This window comes from Lissotriton helveticus, chromosome 6, assembly GCF_964261635.1.
Source record: "Lissotriton helveticus chromosome 6, aLisHel1.1, whole genome shotgun sequence".
NCBI lineage: Eukaryota > Metazoa > Chordata > Amphibia > Caudata > Salamandridae > Lissotriton > Lissotriton helveticus.
In genome coordinates, this window is record NC_136067.1 from 719,127,306 (window position 1) to 719,143,752 (window position 16,447).

Consider the following 16,447-nt stretch of genomic DNA (forward strand, 5'->3'; position numbering starts at 1 on the left):
AAAAGTGTTGCCTCTGGGTAAATTAAGATTTATGCACACAGGAGGACTGGGTGATTATGACTCGGCTGAGAGTGAAGAGGAGAGGAGTGAGAGAGGCTCTGAATCCTCCGATACTGATGATGAACAGCTGCGATACAGAATCAGGCAAAAGCAGGAAGCATTTAGGAGAAAAGAAAGAGATCAATATATGCTGGAAAAACAGATGGAAGGTAAATCTACATACTTCAGTTATACATTTATTTATAGACTATGTTTTACGCTTCATCTATCATTTTAATAATGAGACCTCAGTAGATTTACTATTCACGTTCATCTGTGTGTGCTGGTGTACCTACTTGACTCCTATTTCAGATTGTTCAAAGGTAAATCAAAATTTGGGAATACTATTTATAATTACATATTTTCTTACCACCCCAGTTTTCAGTCAACCTATATTGCTTTATTTCAATATCTTTATTTAAATAGTTCTAAATCTTTCTCAGTGTTTTTCTATATGTCAGGAATGTTCCAGATGCTTTGTAAATCTCCCTAAATATAGTTCTATAACCTCTGTAAATCGTGGGGCTAGAAGGTTCTTAGTATTTATAGGATGGGTATGGTATTTGTTGGTTCCTCGCTGCTGCAATAGGCTATCTGATGATAGTCATTGCTCTATCTTGTGGATTCAAGACTCAATCATAATTGTAGGTAATGTGGTTGGTAGGGTCAATAATGTGACTTGTAGGGCAAGGTGGGTAATATGGCTTAGACTTCAATTTGAGAATAGAAAATGTCCTCTCTCTCGTAGCGGAAAGTTTCAATTCTATTAAAGACTCGGAGGCAAGGATTATACATAACTCTTGTCGCTGCTCGCAGCCGAGTTAAGTGCATTCTTTCCATACCTCAGTATTTTGCTGTAACCGCTTGTCAAAAGGCATTGTTATTCGTGTTTTCCTCTATGGTGCCTAATTGTTATCATTGTTGTCTGTTTTGCTGTGAGTCCCCCGGCTCAACTGCGCTTGTATTTGTGGCTTTGCGATCTAGTTACTTAGCGGCGGGAGCGCTCAGTTCTCTGTGGCCATTCTTGTTCCGGCTCTGCGGTGATCACCCTGAGGGGTACTAGGACCTGTCAATTTTGGGATCCTTAATGAGTTTGGCGAGGAAAGTGGCTATGGTGCGGTCCAGCTCTGGGGTCACTGAGATCTCACCTCGAGGGATGGGTGGGCCTGCAGGAGGGTTAGCCAAGACAGCCAATCTGGTGCACTCGCACACCAACTGCTGGGAAAGCCTATGCTTCATGGGGCCCATGGCCTCGGCTACTGCCCTGCATATGGAAGAATCTCTATGTCATAAAAATAGTCATCAAAGGGCAGTTAATCCAGGGGATCACCCTGGGACTCATCAAAGGGCTCTATAACACTATAGGAGTAGTATGGGAACCAGAGGACCAAATCTCCTAATGTAAGCACATGCGCGTGGTAGGGGAGCAGCAGTAACAGGGTTGAGGGACAACCAAACCGCTTGTGTGGGCAGAGCCTCACTATCTGGTTCCAGGGACACTCCACCCCGGTGGTACAATTTAATTTTTGTTAGGCTAAAAGACTGGGAGACCCAACAGGCTACAGACCCCAAACCTGGTGGGGCGGGCGAGGCGTCACTCTCCAGGCTCCTCATCTAACAATCTCCACTCGTAGCTGGGAATAGAGATCTCACGTCGTGGAGAGAATGCGTCTGTTACAGGCGCCTCCAGGCAGGCGGAGGGATGCACCAAGGAACAAAAATGGCCGCGAAGGGAGCTCCGAGCAGTTCCGTGGCCAAGTAACTAGATCACAAAGCCACAAATACGAGCAAAGAGTTGGGCCGAGGTGCTCACAGCAAAACAGATAATAATGATAACAATGCAGCGCCGTAGAGGAAACATGATAAACAATGCCTTTTGACAAGCGGTTACAGCAAAATACTGAAGTAAGGAAAGAATGCCTTAACTTGGCTGCGAGCAGTGAAGCAAAGACAAGAGAGTTATGCATAATCATCTCCTCTGGTCCTGACATAGAATTCAAAACGTTTGAGCCCTGGACTTTCGAAGATATGCCACTCGCTTAAGCTTTTGAAATTTGGTTGCTAAATGGTATGTTCCTTCACTGATCAGATATTTCTTGCGGAAATAGTTATTACATATGTCCTAGTCACTTTCTGTGGTGCCTAGTGCTTTCCATTTGAATGTGGCCATTCAATGGCTGTAAAGTTTTTTCAAGGCTGGTTTGATGTTGTTTTTCTTGAAAGTGAGGGCTAATCATATCCTTTGGTTTATATCCATCGAAGTCCAACAATCAGTTGTTTTGGTTAGGCTTTTGCAGACCAGTACTTATTATCTGTGAATCTTGTGCTTTGTTTGAGGGACAATGCCAATTTCAAATTGTTACCTTTTACTACAGCATTGATCTGGGGAATGGAACATAGCTCAGAGTGGGAAGTCATTTATAGGTTGTGAGAATTTCGGGCTGTGGATGGTCAAGATCCAACAGATTTTCTGTCTGATTTGCAGAGTATTACATTTATTTGGCTCAGCAAGGCCCTAAAGATCCAGTCCATTGAAAAATGTGGTTTTCCAGCAAATGATCTTTCATCAATTCACATGCTTCCATTATACTGTTACCATGCTGGAACTAGTAGTAAATGTTAAATAGCAGTGGTAACAGCACTTTAATATTAATCACTGTATAGTATACTTATAGTGTTGTGTGACCCAAACAGCCAATGATAACCCCCCAAACCCACCCACCCAATCTACGTTATGGTTTTGATATATCATATTTTCTTCTACACATCAAGTTAAAGGGAAATCCTTTAGAGATCTGCTCTTAAATAGACTACTCTTAATCATCTATAAGAATTTGAAAAGAATGTAGTTGTTTCCAATTCTGCCTGGGAATTCTATGTTCGGCTATACTTTACTTCCAGTTGCGTAATAAAAGATTTTTCTTTCTTCTCTATCCATTGGAGACTACGCACAGTGAAGACTGCTCAGTACCTGAAAGGCTTTAAACTTCTAATACATAAACAAGTAACCAGGCAGTTCAAAAGGAAGCAAGGGAAGAAATGTAATGAAGGAAGTTCCCTTTTATACTGGTGTTGAACCTAAAACATTGGGCTAGAGTTATGATATGAAACAGCCATTGCTAGATATACCAACTCGGTTTGGGGCCCAATGGTATCTTTACAAGCACCAACTAAGATACTCTACATTTAGAGTGATTGGAAAGTCCTCAGTCGAACATTGTGCTTCACTGGAGTCGCTGGTCAGTGCTGCAGCTCTATAGTCTTTTGGTCTAATCACAGGATCCTTCCATTGCCTTCTGTATTCTTTTGGTCTTGTCACCCATTGTCTACGTTGTTCACAGGACCACCACCTAGTAGAGGATGATTGTAGGAAAGTAGATTCTGACCAGTGAAAATCTCCAGCATTTCGCTTTTGTATCAGATTTTTGGTGTGAGTGTCCATATTAGTCTCACCCGGTCTATGCTTCTGTTGAGATGGTTTGAAGCTCAAACGGTTAGTGCTTTTCTTTAAAAAACAAAAAAGGTCAACTACTGTGCATGGTTGGTACAGGTACAGCTGGTTTTCTGTGTTGTGTGCACACTTGTTGAGGCAGGGAGAGGGACGGCTCGTCTGACTCAGCCTGGCATCTGCACACCAGCACTGTTGCAGATGTGACCGAGATAAAAATTAGTTATGGCATTCTGAGACCCTCTAATTCAATTGGAGATTTAAAAATAAACGTTCCCTCTCCCTATGGCTGAAATATACATGGGTCTGAAAAAACGGTTGAACCAGTAAGTCCTGTAGTACTGATCTACCAAAGTTGCCATCCCAGCAGAGTTCGGAGTCAAGACAGTTTTGGTAAACGTCATGTAACTGTAATCCTCAGGAAAGGGCTGGAGAGGCAGCCTTAGCTTGGATGGATTGGTCCTGATTACTCCGGAATGTTCTTTTAAACCAAAACACAGCACATATTAAAGTAGGGTGCAATCCAGTGGAAAACTGTCTACTTTGGGTTCACCCATTGTCCTTCTTGTAACCAAAGAAAAGTTGATTGTCCACCTGAAACTCACAGGTCCTGCATTTTTTAAGTTAAAGACCTCACATGGATGCAAGCATTGTAGGTGTTCCTGTGCCTTGGTGGGATGCGAAGATTTGTTAAAAAGGTAGTAGACTAGATTACATGAAAAATGTGACAACCTTTGGGAAAAAGTGCGCTCCTGTCTAAAACACAAACTTTACTGAGAAGAATGCATAGCATGAAGGTTAAACATACAAGTCCTACAGCTCACCAACATGCCTAGCCACAGTGATGGTATTGAAAAGAATAGTTTTCTGCCTTTCAAAGAACAACTGCGCAAGGGTTCAAAGGGAGAGCACATCAAGTGTGACCACCAAATGAATGTTCCTTTGAGGATTGACTAAGGGAGAAGGTGGAAACAAATGTCAATCCTTTCAGAAACCGCATGACAATGAGTGACGTGTGTATGTCTAGTATGTCTGTAGCGCAAACATAGCCGAAAGGCGACTGAGCATTGTTCATGATCCTAAACAAACATAGTCAACAAGTTAGAGGAGAGGAAGCTGGGTTTGGTGATGGATAATGCATTGTGATGTAATGTTCTTTAAAGAGGTGACTCTTCAACTCTTACCTAAATTGGAGCAGCATTGGAGTGGTCCAGATGTATTAAGAATCTTGTTCAAGAGCCGAGGTGCATAGGAGGAAATGGCCGTCAGTCATACATTTTTACACTTATTAGTCTGCATCCTGATGGTGTCCTCGTTGCAGGTGTACCTCCAGATCCATCAAAGATGGTGAGCTTGTTGTTTGCACGATAAGTGGGGATGATGGTCATGATGGCTTTGTAAATGGCGCAGCTGTTTTGATGATGGTGAGGGCCAGCAAGAGGAGCCAATGAAGTTCTGTCAAAATGGGAGTGATGTGATCATACTTGTGCAGGACCTGTGCAGCCACACGTAGGATGGCCATAATGGGAGCCATTGTGGAGTCCAGGAGATAATGGAGTAAGGTATTAACACCATCCAGATACAAGAGCACGAGGGCTTGAACAGCAGTTCTAAAGTTGCTTTCTGGAAGACATTTTTGATTTTCTTTAGAAGAGAAAGCTGGCTCAAGGCTCTGTTTTTGGTTTTTTTGCCAATGTGTTCCTTGAGGGTGATGTTGGTGTTACGGATGAATTCGAGTGTTTTGTCAGTTGATGACATTTGGGATTCAAAGCCGTTAAGGTTCATGTTATTGAGCCAGGTTTGCACTGTATCTTGTTTATTGTTCTTTGTATATAACACATTCTGTCCTGGTTGCCTTAAATGATGAGGGCTGATCTGGCAAACAAAGAGAGGCTGACAAGTAACTTTTAACTGTAACCATAGCAAAGCCTTTCCAGGTGAGAGATAAAGCAAAACATAATAATTAAGACAAGTTTGTTTTGAAGGCATTAACATAAATCCCAGTGCACCAGTTAATGGAGGGCCATCGCCCAGGATTGACATGTTTATTTGATCGGCGACTAGTTGACAGAATACCGCCGACCACATCTGGGTGCAAATCGAATTAACTCCGATTTCCCTGTATAACCTCCAGGCTTGAAAGCAGATGCTCTGTAAAGAGCAAGAGAAGGCCCGCTCTGAGAGGAAGAGGGGGAACAGAGATTGGGGTACAAGATCCGAGTACCACACAATCAAGATCACCTGTGACCTGTCTTGACTCCGCTTCCTCAGAACATGAGAGACCAGAAGGAGAGGGAACATGTCATGCAGATGGAAGTTCCACCTTACACTGAATACATCTTCCAATGATTGTCTTTAAAGATCCTCCTGAAGGAAGCCATAGCAGTTGAAGATGGATAGTATTACTTCCAGGTGAAAGTGCCACTGATAGAGATTCCAACTGAGGTTGAATGCATGCATGTTCAGGGAGCCTGCCAGATGATTGACCACAAGTCAAATGCTGTAATGCTGAACCCACAACCATAACTTCGGCTCCTGTATCCACAGGGAGCTTGATTCCACACCACCTTGATGTTAACATACCACTTTGAAGCAGTATTGTCTGTGAACCTCTTGATCAACTGACCTTCACGGAAAGACCAAAACACCTTAAGGGCCAGACGTATTGCGCAAAGCTTGAGCAGGCCAATGTGATACCTTTACTCAAAGAGAGATCAGAGACCTCTGATTTCCAGCTATCCACATGACAAAGGGAAGATTAATACCTCACCACTATGCCGTCACTTGAGGTGGGCTGAAAGACTTTGTGCTGGATAGGTGTTCCAGGATTAGCTACCACTGCAGATCCTGCGGTACTGGATGAGAAATCTGAAATGTGAGTATTTCCTACTGCTGGGGCTAATGGAAACAGAAGCACCACTAAAGGACCCATATGGGCCACCGAGCAGGAGCACTAGCAGGATGGAGGAGGCGAACGGCCCAGAAGATGAATGACTTGGAGGAAGATACGCTCCTTCTCGAAACATTGTGACCGTAACATTGATCTGCTGGAGAGACATGAAGTCCATGAGAGACAGGCTGTCCAGCTCCAACTCAATAAGGGGCAGTTGTTTAGAGGATTGGGGGTGCGACTTGAAGAGGTTGATTGGAGAAACCCTGGTCAAAAAGCAGGTATACTGGACTGAAGGTGGTCTGACACCAACTGTGTCAAGGTTTGCTTCAGCAATCAGTTGTTGAGGTAGTGGAATACCAAGAACCCAAGCCTAGAACATAAGCCAGAAAGCCAGGGCAGAACCACAGATTAGCAATGGGTTGATCATAACATAAACCTCAGATACTTCCTCTGTCCTCAGAATTGATACTTGACAATATGCAGGTCATTGAGGGACACCATCGAGTCACCCCTGTTCTAGATACGTCAACCTCTGAGCTTAAAAGAGCATCTTACTTTGCAGGGAAAGAAATCAGAATGCACCACTCCAGAATGAGATCGAAATCCCACCCATCCTTCTTGGTAACAATGAAACACCGAGAGTAGCATCGCTAACGCTTTAAGATGTGAGCGTGATCCTCTGAGCTGGCCGATGAGGAATGAATGGAGGGGAACCCTGAAAGGCAAATGCATAGCACCTGCAAACTATTTGAAGACCCACAGTCCATATAGTAGTGTGCCATTGTTCAGTGTGGTAAGACACCCTTCTGACCTCCCTCCCCCTCTTCTGGCAACCACATGTGCTCCTCCAGGGGTGTACTAAAGCAGCTTAGCTCAGGGTGCTGGGAGGAAAAAGATTGCTGCCTCCGACCTGTACGGTCTGTGGAATCACCCAGTCCTCTGTACAGTCAAAGTCGAAACGTGCTTTGGATGCTTGAGGAGGATTTTGCTTCGAAAGATGAAGATGCCTGCACCACAGCGCTCTCGGGAGACTGGTGGGCTTTATGTACCGAGGAGCAGTGCAGTGCAGTCATGCAGCCTAGTGGTTGATGGCCAGTGTGGAAGAAGGTTTGTTCCAGACTATCAACATCAGGTCCATCAGAGCATAATTAAATAGTAGCCAAGGCTCTGTAGCAGAGGCTGTAAGCTGTTCTGTCTCCGTGAGAAGATCCAAATAGTTTCTTCTAAAGGCTAGAACAGCTCAAGGATCTCAACAGCCTTGTGCAGGACTGCAGTAAAGGAAACCATCTTTTTATTGGTAGGCCCTGAAGGACAGTCTAGAGCAACATTAGGCACTAGGTCTAAGTCACTATCATTTTGAAGGGCTGAGCAGTCCCCCCCACACCTTCTCTACTATTATCATCATAGAAGGCATCTGAGTCCGATCCGAAAAGTTCTCAAATCCTATTATTGTATTCATCAGAAGGCCTGCAGCTATCTCTTCTAAAAGTTGTGCTTTTTTGTGAGTCCTGCAGGCTTAGTCTTCAGAGAGTCGGTCAAAGCATGCGACTGAGCCAAAAGCAGAGCCAACACAGATGGCAATGGTGGAACAGCCAACAAGGCCCCTGACGAAGAATGAGGAGCAGTACCAGAGTAAAGTTCTAAGATACTAGAACTGGGACAACGGCTGGGGAGTTAGACCGGGATTGACAGTGGGGTGCTGGACTTGACTGATGCATTGCAGGCATTTTGGGTACCGCCGGAGCCAAAGGGAGAACGTCTACATTAGAAAGGCAGCACTGCTTGGATGAATTCAGTTATATCTGCGGGTTCACCATCAAGGACTGGAAAGGTTGTGATTACTTGGCTCTGACTGTGGCGCCAGTTTAATACCTACCTAGTCCGGTTCCAAAATAGGCTCTGGGTCAGAGAATGGAATTGCTGGCTGGCTAATCTACCTGAACTTCTGCATGAGAAATTCAAACAGTGAGAGGATTTTCTTCTGCTGGGGGCAATGGAAACAGAAGAACCACTGCAACACCTGTATATGCCACTAAGTAAGTGACACTGGCATGATGGAGGAGTTGCACAGGCCCAGAATTACTTTCAGGATAGCAAGATAGGCTCCCACTGAAATATTTTCAATGATTTTGAAGGGCTGTGGGAGCCCTTCTGATTTGTCTATGTTGTCTCCTGGAAGACATCTTAGTGAGAGAAGCCCTCTTATAGAATTTACCAGTCTAAAGCAAACCAGGATCTGGTGTAGCACCTATGTTGTCGCTTCCCTGGACATCCATTCTGGGCCACAAAAGTTTAGCCTTTCTTTCGTTTATGGCTGTGGTGTTCATACACTCACACTTCTCCAGGGACTTGGAATAGAGATGCTGATAGAGCCAACTTAAGCAGACTACATGGAAGCCTGGATCCACATCTGCTTGCCATAAGAGGCAACGTTTAAAACCTTTAAAAACCCTGAGAAGGGACATTGTGCCGTTCTCACTGCGTACAAACTTTTTTTAAATGATATATTTCTGAAGAGAAGAAACCGAGAAAAAAAACTTAAATCCATGCACTGAGGTGGCCACTTATGCAGCTCCATGGGTTTGTCCAGGGTGGAGCCAGCGGCGTAACATTAGCTCCCGTGCTGTGTGGGGGCAGAGGGGTGCAAGTTCAAGGAGGCGCCCTCCGGCACATTGCGTGGGCGTCGGGTCCCTGGCTTGAGGGTGCCAGGCTGGTTCCGAAGCATGGGGGCCAATCCATGTACATTGTATGGGTGCCCCCTCAAGTTTTGGTACGCCTCTTTTTTTTTTTTTTAACAGATTTTTATTGATTACTCAATGTGACATCATAGGAAAAACAGCCCAGAGAGCACAACAAATGATCAAGCAATTCAATTAAAAGTCCACCCCAAACTCATTTGGTAAGGTCCTCCTTCCCTTCTCAGCGTCGAACCTCTCATCGGCTAGGCAACAGGTATGTCTCCTCGCTGGATCGCCTCCCCTCCCTGTGTCTGGTTGCGTATGATTGCCATTCCTCGTGCTAATGCCACCTGTGAAGAGGATTCAGTACAAATGACATTGAATTCTAAAGAAACATTAGTACACCACCCACCGCACTGCTCCCCCCCTCCCCCTCTTCCTAAACTCCCAGGAAACGCCCACCACCCTCCACCCCCTACCCCCTCAGGCATGCCTCTTCTTCAAGAAAATATCCGTTCGTGGCCACCTAGTGCATCCGCCGTGTTCCATATCTCTCACATCCTGGACCTCAGGGGTCAACATCATGGAGAGAGTGAAAGGGCACCCCACAGCTGTGCCTTCCCAGGCCCCATACTATGTCCAAGTATACGTGGAATCGCTGGACTTAGTCACCCAGTGCTTCGCCCCTCTCCCCCACTGCGTCTTCTGCATCCTCAGGCGTGTGCTTCACCAGGTCCAGCAATGCCATCCATGCACGTGCCATTTCCATCAACCTTTCACTCCCTATGTGTGTAGCCATTCGTAGCCTGCAGGTCCCCTCACTCTCCACCCATTTCACAAATTCCCTGTTCCATCTCAGAAGGTTGGGGGCAGGGCTCGAGTCGGGGTACCACGCGGGTGGACGGCGTCCCCCCACTTATTTTACTGGGACCTCGATAACAAACTACTGCCAAGGTCTAATGTGCGTGCTTGTTCCTGTCGTGAAGTTAGCGTCCCCCCACTTATCTTTTTTAGGACTTGTGCCCTGGTTGGGGGTATTCTTTGACTTACAATGGGTAGTAAGCTCCCTCTTTGCCAATACTAACCCCAAGTCGATAAATTTACTAGTAACTTTTGTGGGAACCAATGCAACAAACAACAACCAGGCGTCAATGCTACTTCTCTCTCCGTCACTGTGGCCAGTCCACTCGTCACCCCTTTCCAGCATTCTCCCAGGCATGGGCACTCCCAAAACATATGTAAGAACCCTGCCCCCTCCAGGTTACATCTTGGACAGGTGGACGATACCCCAAAGTACTCGTTGATTTTCCCGGGTGTAAAGTAGGCCCTGTGCAGTACATAGAAGTGAATTAACTGAAAGCGCGTGTTCCTGGTGCCCTTCCAGGCCCGTTCTAGTATCTCTCCCCATTGCTTCTCCCCAATGACGTCCCCTAAGTCTGCTTCCCATTTACGGCGTAAGTCTACCAACGGCTGTCGCAAGTCATGTGTGATCCGCCTATAGAGACATGTAACCGGCTTGATAGTCCCTGCTGCCATCACCACGGACTGACAAGCCAGAAACTTCTTAAGCTCCACCAACCCTTCTCGCCAGTGCTTTCTAATGGCTGCCGTCAGTGCCGCATAGAAGAGAAAGTCCCCTCGTGGGAGATCGTGGCGCTCCGACAGGTCATCGAAGGGGAGGAGGTTACCCTCTTCAAACAAGTCTCCTATAGTGATGACCCCTGCATCTTCCCGTTGGTGCAGTTTGCTCCAGTCACCTCCATGAGGTAGTGCCTCACATATCCACAGCGGAATCTCTGGCGCATACGGGATCCGTATCCGAGCCAGGCGATTCCAACATTGTCTCACCGTTGGTAAGTCAGAGGGAATCGTTCTATCACTCACTGGCAATCGCAGCAGCACCCGAGCGAGATGGGCCAAACTGTGGTCCTACCCACCCAAAAACTCTGTATCCTAGATTCGTTGCGCCGCCCATTTCGTGAACCACTGGTGCTGCGCTGCGTGATATTAGGCCTCAAGGTCCGGCAGAGCAAAACCCTCTTCTGTCCTGGGCCGCGGCATAGTGACAAGTGCTACTCTGCGCCTCACGCTGCCCCATAGAAACCCTGTGAGCAAGGAGGTGAGCTGCGAGAAGATCTTACGCGGGATCCAGCTAGGGAGTGTCCCAAAGAGATAAAGAAGCCTGGGTAAAGTGACCATCTTCACAAGTGCGACCCTACCGTGTCCGGGGCAGCCTGGATAAGGTGTCCATTGTGAGGCAGCAACTGAGCGCTGTTGGGCAGCGTAATTGCGCCGCCAGCAGTTAACTTTTTAATCTCCCTGTTTTTTCTATTTGTTTTGCTATTATTTTAATTGTACCTTGTTTTTAGTCGCCGCGCTGTGCCTGGCCCCTCACTCCCACACTAAAATCATTGTAAGAGCACCGCTACTTCGGCGGGCCCGGTTCCCGGGGTGGTGGAGTCCATCTTGGGTAGGCTTCAGAAGCGCGACGCCGCCATCTTGGTGCGGGTACTTTTGGAGACTCATTCGCCGAGGTTTCGCCGGCCTATTTAAAGCTCCACCTTCCTCAACGCGCAGCGGTGACGCGCAGGTGTGGCGCCTTCCCTGCGCCTGAGTCGTGCCAGAGTCCTGCCCGTCTGCGCCCGTCAGCGGCACGTAGGCGGACGGGGCAGGACGGCTGGCAACTCGTCTGACATCCGGGTTAGTTGTATATTGCTACTTATCATGATTACTTACTCCAGTAGTGATTTGCGTTCTCTCCGTCCCCCCTGCGGTCTCTGCCATCATGTATTCCCAGGAGGCCGTACATTGAGGAAAGGCTGTAGCGAATGTGGATGGCGTCTTCCCGATCGTAAACATTTTACACAGATTAGTCCTTCCGTTCACCATCAAGGTCTGTTATTAAATACCAGATCCCTGCCTGGCCATGCATTAGACATCTGGAATTTGTTGCAGGACTCGCAAGTATCTTGTTTATTTTTGACGGAGACTTGGCTGGCTGATTCTTCTGCCCCTGATTTGGCGAACGTCGTACCCTCCGCCTATAACATTTTTAGAAAAGATAGGCCATCTGGAAGAGGTGGCGGAGTGGCGATCATAGTAAATAAGAACATACCATGTCGCACTTTCCCTGTTGATAATATACAGGGTAGTGAAGCCTTAGGCTTCACCCTCCAGCTTTCGTCTTCCCAGGCCTGTACAGGTATTCTTGTATATAGACCACCAGGCTCGGTGGGGCCTTTTTTAGAAGAACTGCAGGCAGCTCTATCGACTCCCTGCCTTAGATCTAATCACTGCCTTCTATTGGGTGACCTAAATATTCATATGGATAATAGTTTAGACCCGGACACTCAAAAACTCTTGGATATTACTTCCGTGCTCGGATTATTTCCGTATGTGGTAGGACCTTCTCACAATAAAGGCCATACGCTGGATCAGATTTTTTCCACTCTTCCTCTCTGTGTATGTTCTCCTTTGCCAGTTTTGTGGTCGGACCACTTTCTTATTTCTTTCTCTTTTCCTGTCACTGTTTCAACACGGACTAAATCTGCTGGGTCGGCGAAACATGTCTCTAAATCTTTCCATCTTCTTACTAGAGATATGCTATTGAACGCCTTGACCAATTCTCCGTGTCCTATCTCTGACAACTTAGAGGATAATATTGCCCTCTTTAACAAATGGCTCACAGATTGTTTGGAGAGCCTGGTTCCGGTCAAGAAATTAAATTCAACCGAAAGAAGGACATCAGCCCCATGGTTTACTCCTCAGTTAAAAAAATCACGACAAGATCTCAAGAAAGCTGAAAGAGCATGGAGGCGAACCTATGATCTTTCTGAGAGGCAGAATTTTAAGGCTTTGACTCGAGCCTACCATAAATCAATCTGGCAAGGAAAAAAATCTTATCTGGAACTTAGAATAAATGAGGCGGAGCATTCGTGTAAAGAAATTTTTAGGGTGGTGAAAGATTTTACTTCTCCATCTGCCTGTATCCCTATCCATGCCCATTCTGAATCCTGGCTGAGGGAATTGGCTGTTTATTTTGTAGATAAAATCACTACTATTCAAGACTCTCTCCTGTCTACTTTTCAGCAGCACACTGTGAGTTTGGGGTGCCCCCCACTAGACCATGGTCCTCTCCTGTGTGACTTCCCTCAACTTGATCGTGTGAGTTCAATGGACATCTTGGCAAATCTTAGATCTGGATCCCCACTTGATCCTTGTCCTGCCAAGTGTTTAGCAAATATGGCACCAGTTCTAAATGATCTGATTAATCCCATTTTGAATCCGTCGCTGTCATCCGGGGTAGTTCCTCGGGCTTGGAAAAGCGCCATGATCCTGCCACTCCTGAAAAAACCAGCACTCGACCCTCTGGTCCATGCTAACTATAGACCCATCTCCCTACTCCCTGCTCTGGCGAAAGTGACCGAGAAGTTTGTGCACAGATCAATTTCTAATTTCATCGAGGAAAATGGCCTGTTGCACAGTACTCAATCTGGTTTCCGTGCTAATTTTAGCACGGAGACTGCCCTTCTCGAAATCACGGACGCCATCAGGGAGGAGCTAGACGCGGGAAGAAAAACTATGTTGGTTATGCTTGACCTGTCGGCGGCATTCGACACCGTTCCCCACGTGCTTCTCCTTTCTAGACTCTGGGACTTCGGACTACGGGGAACGGTGTGGAGTTGGCTCAAATCCTTTCTAGCCGACCGCCGACAGACAATCTGGGCGCCTCCCTACTCCGCCGAGATGCCACCGCTAGAAGTGGGGGTTCCCCAAGGTTCCATCTTGAGCCCCCTCCTCTTTAACATCTTTATGGCCCCTCTGGCGGTGGTGGCGGAGTCTTTTGGCGCCCGGATTGTCTCCTACGCCGATGACACCCAACTCCTGTTTGCAAGTGACAGGGGTGGGTTGTTTGATGACGCCCAGGTTAGGGGCTGTCTGAGTGCGGTTTTTGAGTGGTTCGGATGTCATGGACTGAAGTACAACTCCGACAAGTCGGAGTTGCTTTTCTTTGGCTGCACCTCCGAGCCTGACTGGAAACCCTGGTGGCCGCAGGACATGTTCCCCCCCTGCCAGTGTGTCCTTGAAGGCCAAAAATCTGGGAGTCATTATTGACAGTGACCTATCTTTCGGACCACATATCTCCTGTCTTACAGGGAAATGCTTTGGCATCCTTCGGATGCTTCGTAAATTTCTTCCCCTAGTGTCCATTCAGCATAGGAAAATCATTGTCCAGGCGCTAGTTGGTTCTAGGCTGGACTATGCGAATGTTTTATTTCTGGGACTTCCCAAATATTTGGTTAGACGTCTACAAATCGCCCAGAATTCAGCTGCCCGAGCCATTTTCGGTCTTCCAAGAAGGGCCGGAGCTACGGATCTTCTTTCAACTTTACATTGGCTACCCATCGCCAAAAGGATCCTTTTCAAAACCTTGACCACGACCTTTAAGGCCTTACATGGCATAGGCCCTAAATATATTGCAAATCGACTTTCTTGGTACCAGCCTTCTAGATCCCTTAGATCTTCTTCCCTATTCAAAATGACTGTTGCCATTATCAAGCGCGCCAGAACAGGAGGCCGGTCCTTTCGTTATTTAGCTCCCCGTGCCTGGAATGACCTTCCGATTTCTTTAAGACAGGCTTCCAGCCTTTTTTCTTTCCGAAAGGCCCTTAAAACATGGCTCTTCCCTTAATTGGTGTTGTTTTTATGTTCCCTTTCAGTTGTTATGTTGCTCCCCTTTTTGGTGGGTACCTTCGCTAAAGCGCCGGGATGCTCCGTGGAGTGGCCGTGCGCTATAGAAGCACAAAATTAACATAACATAACCCGCCACAGACAGCGGAATGCCCCCCAGAATTCAAAGCAGCTCTTAACGCTGCACACCGCACACCCTATATTACACTCCCGGAGATTCACGGTGTCGTGATAGATCCGAGTTCCCAGGTACGGCAAACAATTGGACTCCCATGAAACCTCCTCCGCACTGTGCATTTCAGCTCTTCCAGGACTGGCAGGGAACAGACACGACTTGATCCAATTGATCCGAAGCCCCGCAATCCTCCCCAGCGTACTTAATAAATCTTTAAGCGCCCGAAGCGCTTCACCCGAGTTGGCTAGGAACAAAAGCAGATCATCTGCATAAAGCTCTATATGTTGCACCTGTCCGTCAACTAGCAGCCCCATATAATGTCCACCCGTCCTGGCATGGACAGCCATGGGTTCCATTGCCAAGGCAAATAATGGGGGGACAGCAGGCAGCACTGTCTTGTGCCCTTTTCCACTGAACAGGTAGCAGAGATCAGTTCCCCCCCCCCCCCCGTCTTCACCCTAGCAGTGGAATAATTATACAATATCGCCGTCCACTCCACAAATCGGTCCCCCAAACCGACCGCCCTCAGGACATAAAAAAAATATGGCCATTCCAGTTGTCAAAAGCCTCCTCAATGTCGAACGTGAAAATACAGGCCTCTTCCTTGCAATAAGTATCGGCCCCTAAAATGCAGAGGAGTTTCCGAACATTCATCGCTGTGTTCCGAGACTGGAGAAACCCGGCCTGGTCTACGTGTTTTAAGATCGGCATATAGGTCAGCAATCTACTAGCCAACACACGGCTCAGTATCTTGTAATCCAAATTGAGCATGGCCAGTGGCCTGTAAGAAGTCTGATCCCAGGCCGGTTTACCCTGTTACCGGTTTACCCTGGCTGGGCCAGTGCATGGATGTATGTAGAGTAGATTTCCACAGGAAGCCCATCGGTCCCCGGCGTCTTGTTCCTAGCCATGTGCTTGATGGTGCTACAAACCTCGCCCACCTCTATATCCCTGCCTAGTTCTTCCGCCTCCTCTTCCTCAATCCTGGGGAGTTCTACAGCAGTCACGAAATCCCTGTCACCTGGGAGCTCTGGGGCAAGTTTACTCTGGTATAGTCTGTGTAGTACCGCAGGAACTGCTCATTAATAGCATACTGAGTATACACTGCATCACCACCGGGGTCTCTCAACTCCATTATTGACGCCCCCCCCTCCTCGCTGGGTTGGCCAGCCATGTCAGCAGTGCTCCAGACTTGTCTCGTTCGCCATGTGCCCGAGCAGTATAAGCCTTGTAGTCAAAGCATCTCAATCGTTCTATGTGGACAGCTAGTGCCCCGCTAGCCTCAATGAGATCCTCCTGTTTGTCAGGTCGTTCCGGTCTCTCTTTCTCCACATCCCTAAGGTTATGTTCTGCACTTTGGACCTCCCAAAACGGTATCCTCTGCACTCCCACCACTTCCCCTATGCAGCGTCCCCTGATCACCGCCTTAAAGGGGTCCCATTCCGTTAGTGGGCTCGTCGCCGACCCATAGTGACCCAGAAATAGTCCTCTATCGCTGCGCCTATTGTGCCCCGAAACACTGG

The 16,447-nt window shown here is 47.2% G+C and overlaps 1 protein-coding gene across 2 annotated transcripts in view; it reads left to right on the top strand.

Annotated features, from left to right (window-relative positions):
- The window catches only part of PNISR (PNN interacting serine and arginine rich protein), a 356,148-nt gene that overhangs the window by 263,018 nt on the left and 76,683 nt on the right, over positions 1-16,447 (top strand). For both annotated transcript variants that reach the window (XM_078648213.1, XM_078648214.1), the window contains exon 10: positions 42-209. In XM_078648213.1, the coding sequence (XP_078504339.1) occupies positions 42-209 (168 nt within the window). The remainder of the gene's footprint in view (positions 1-41; positions 210-16,447) is intronic.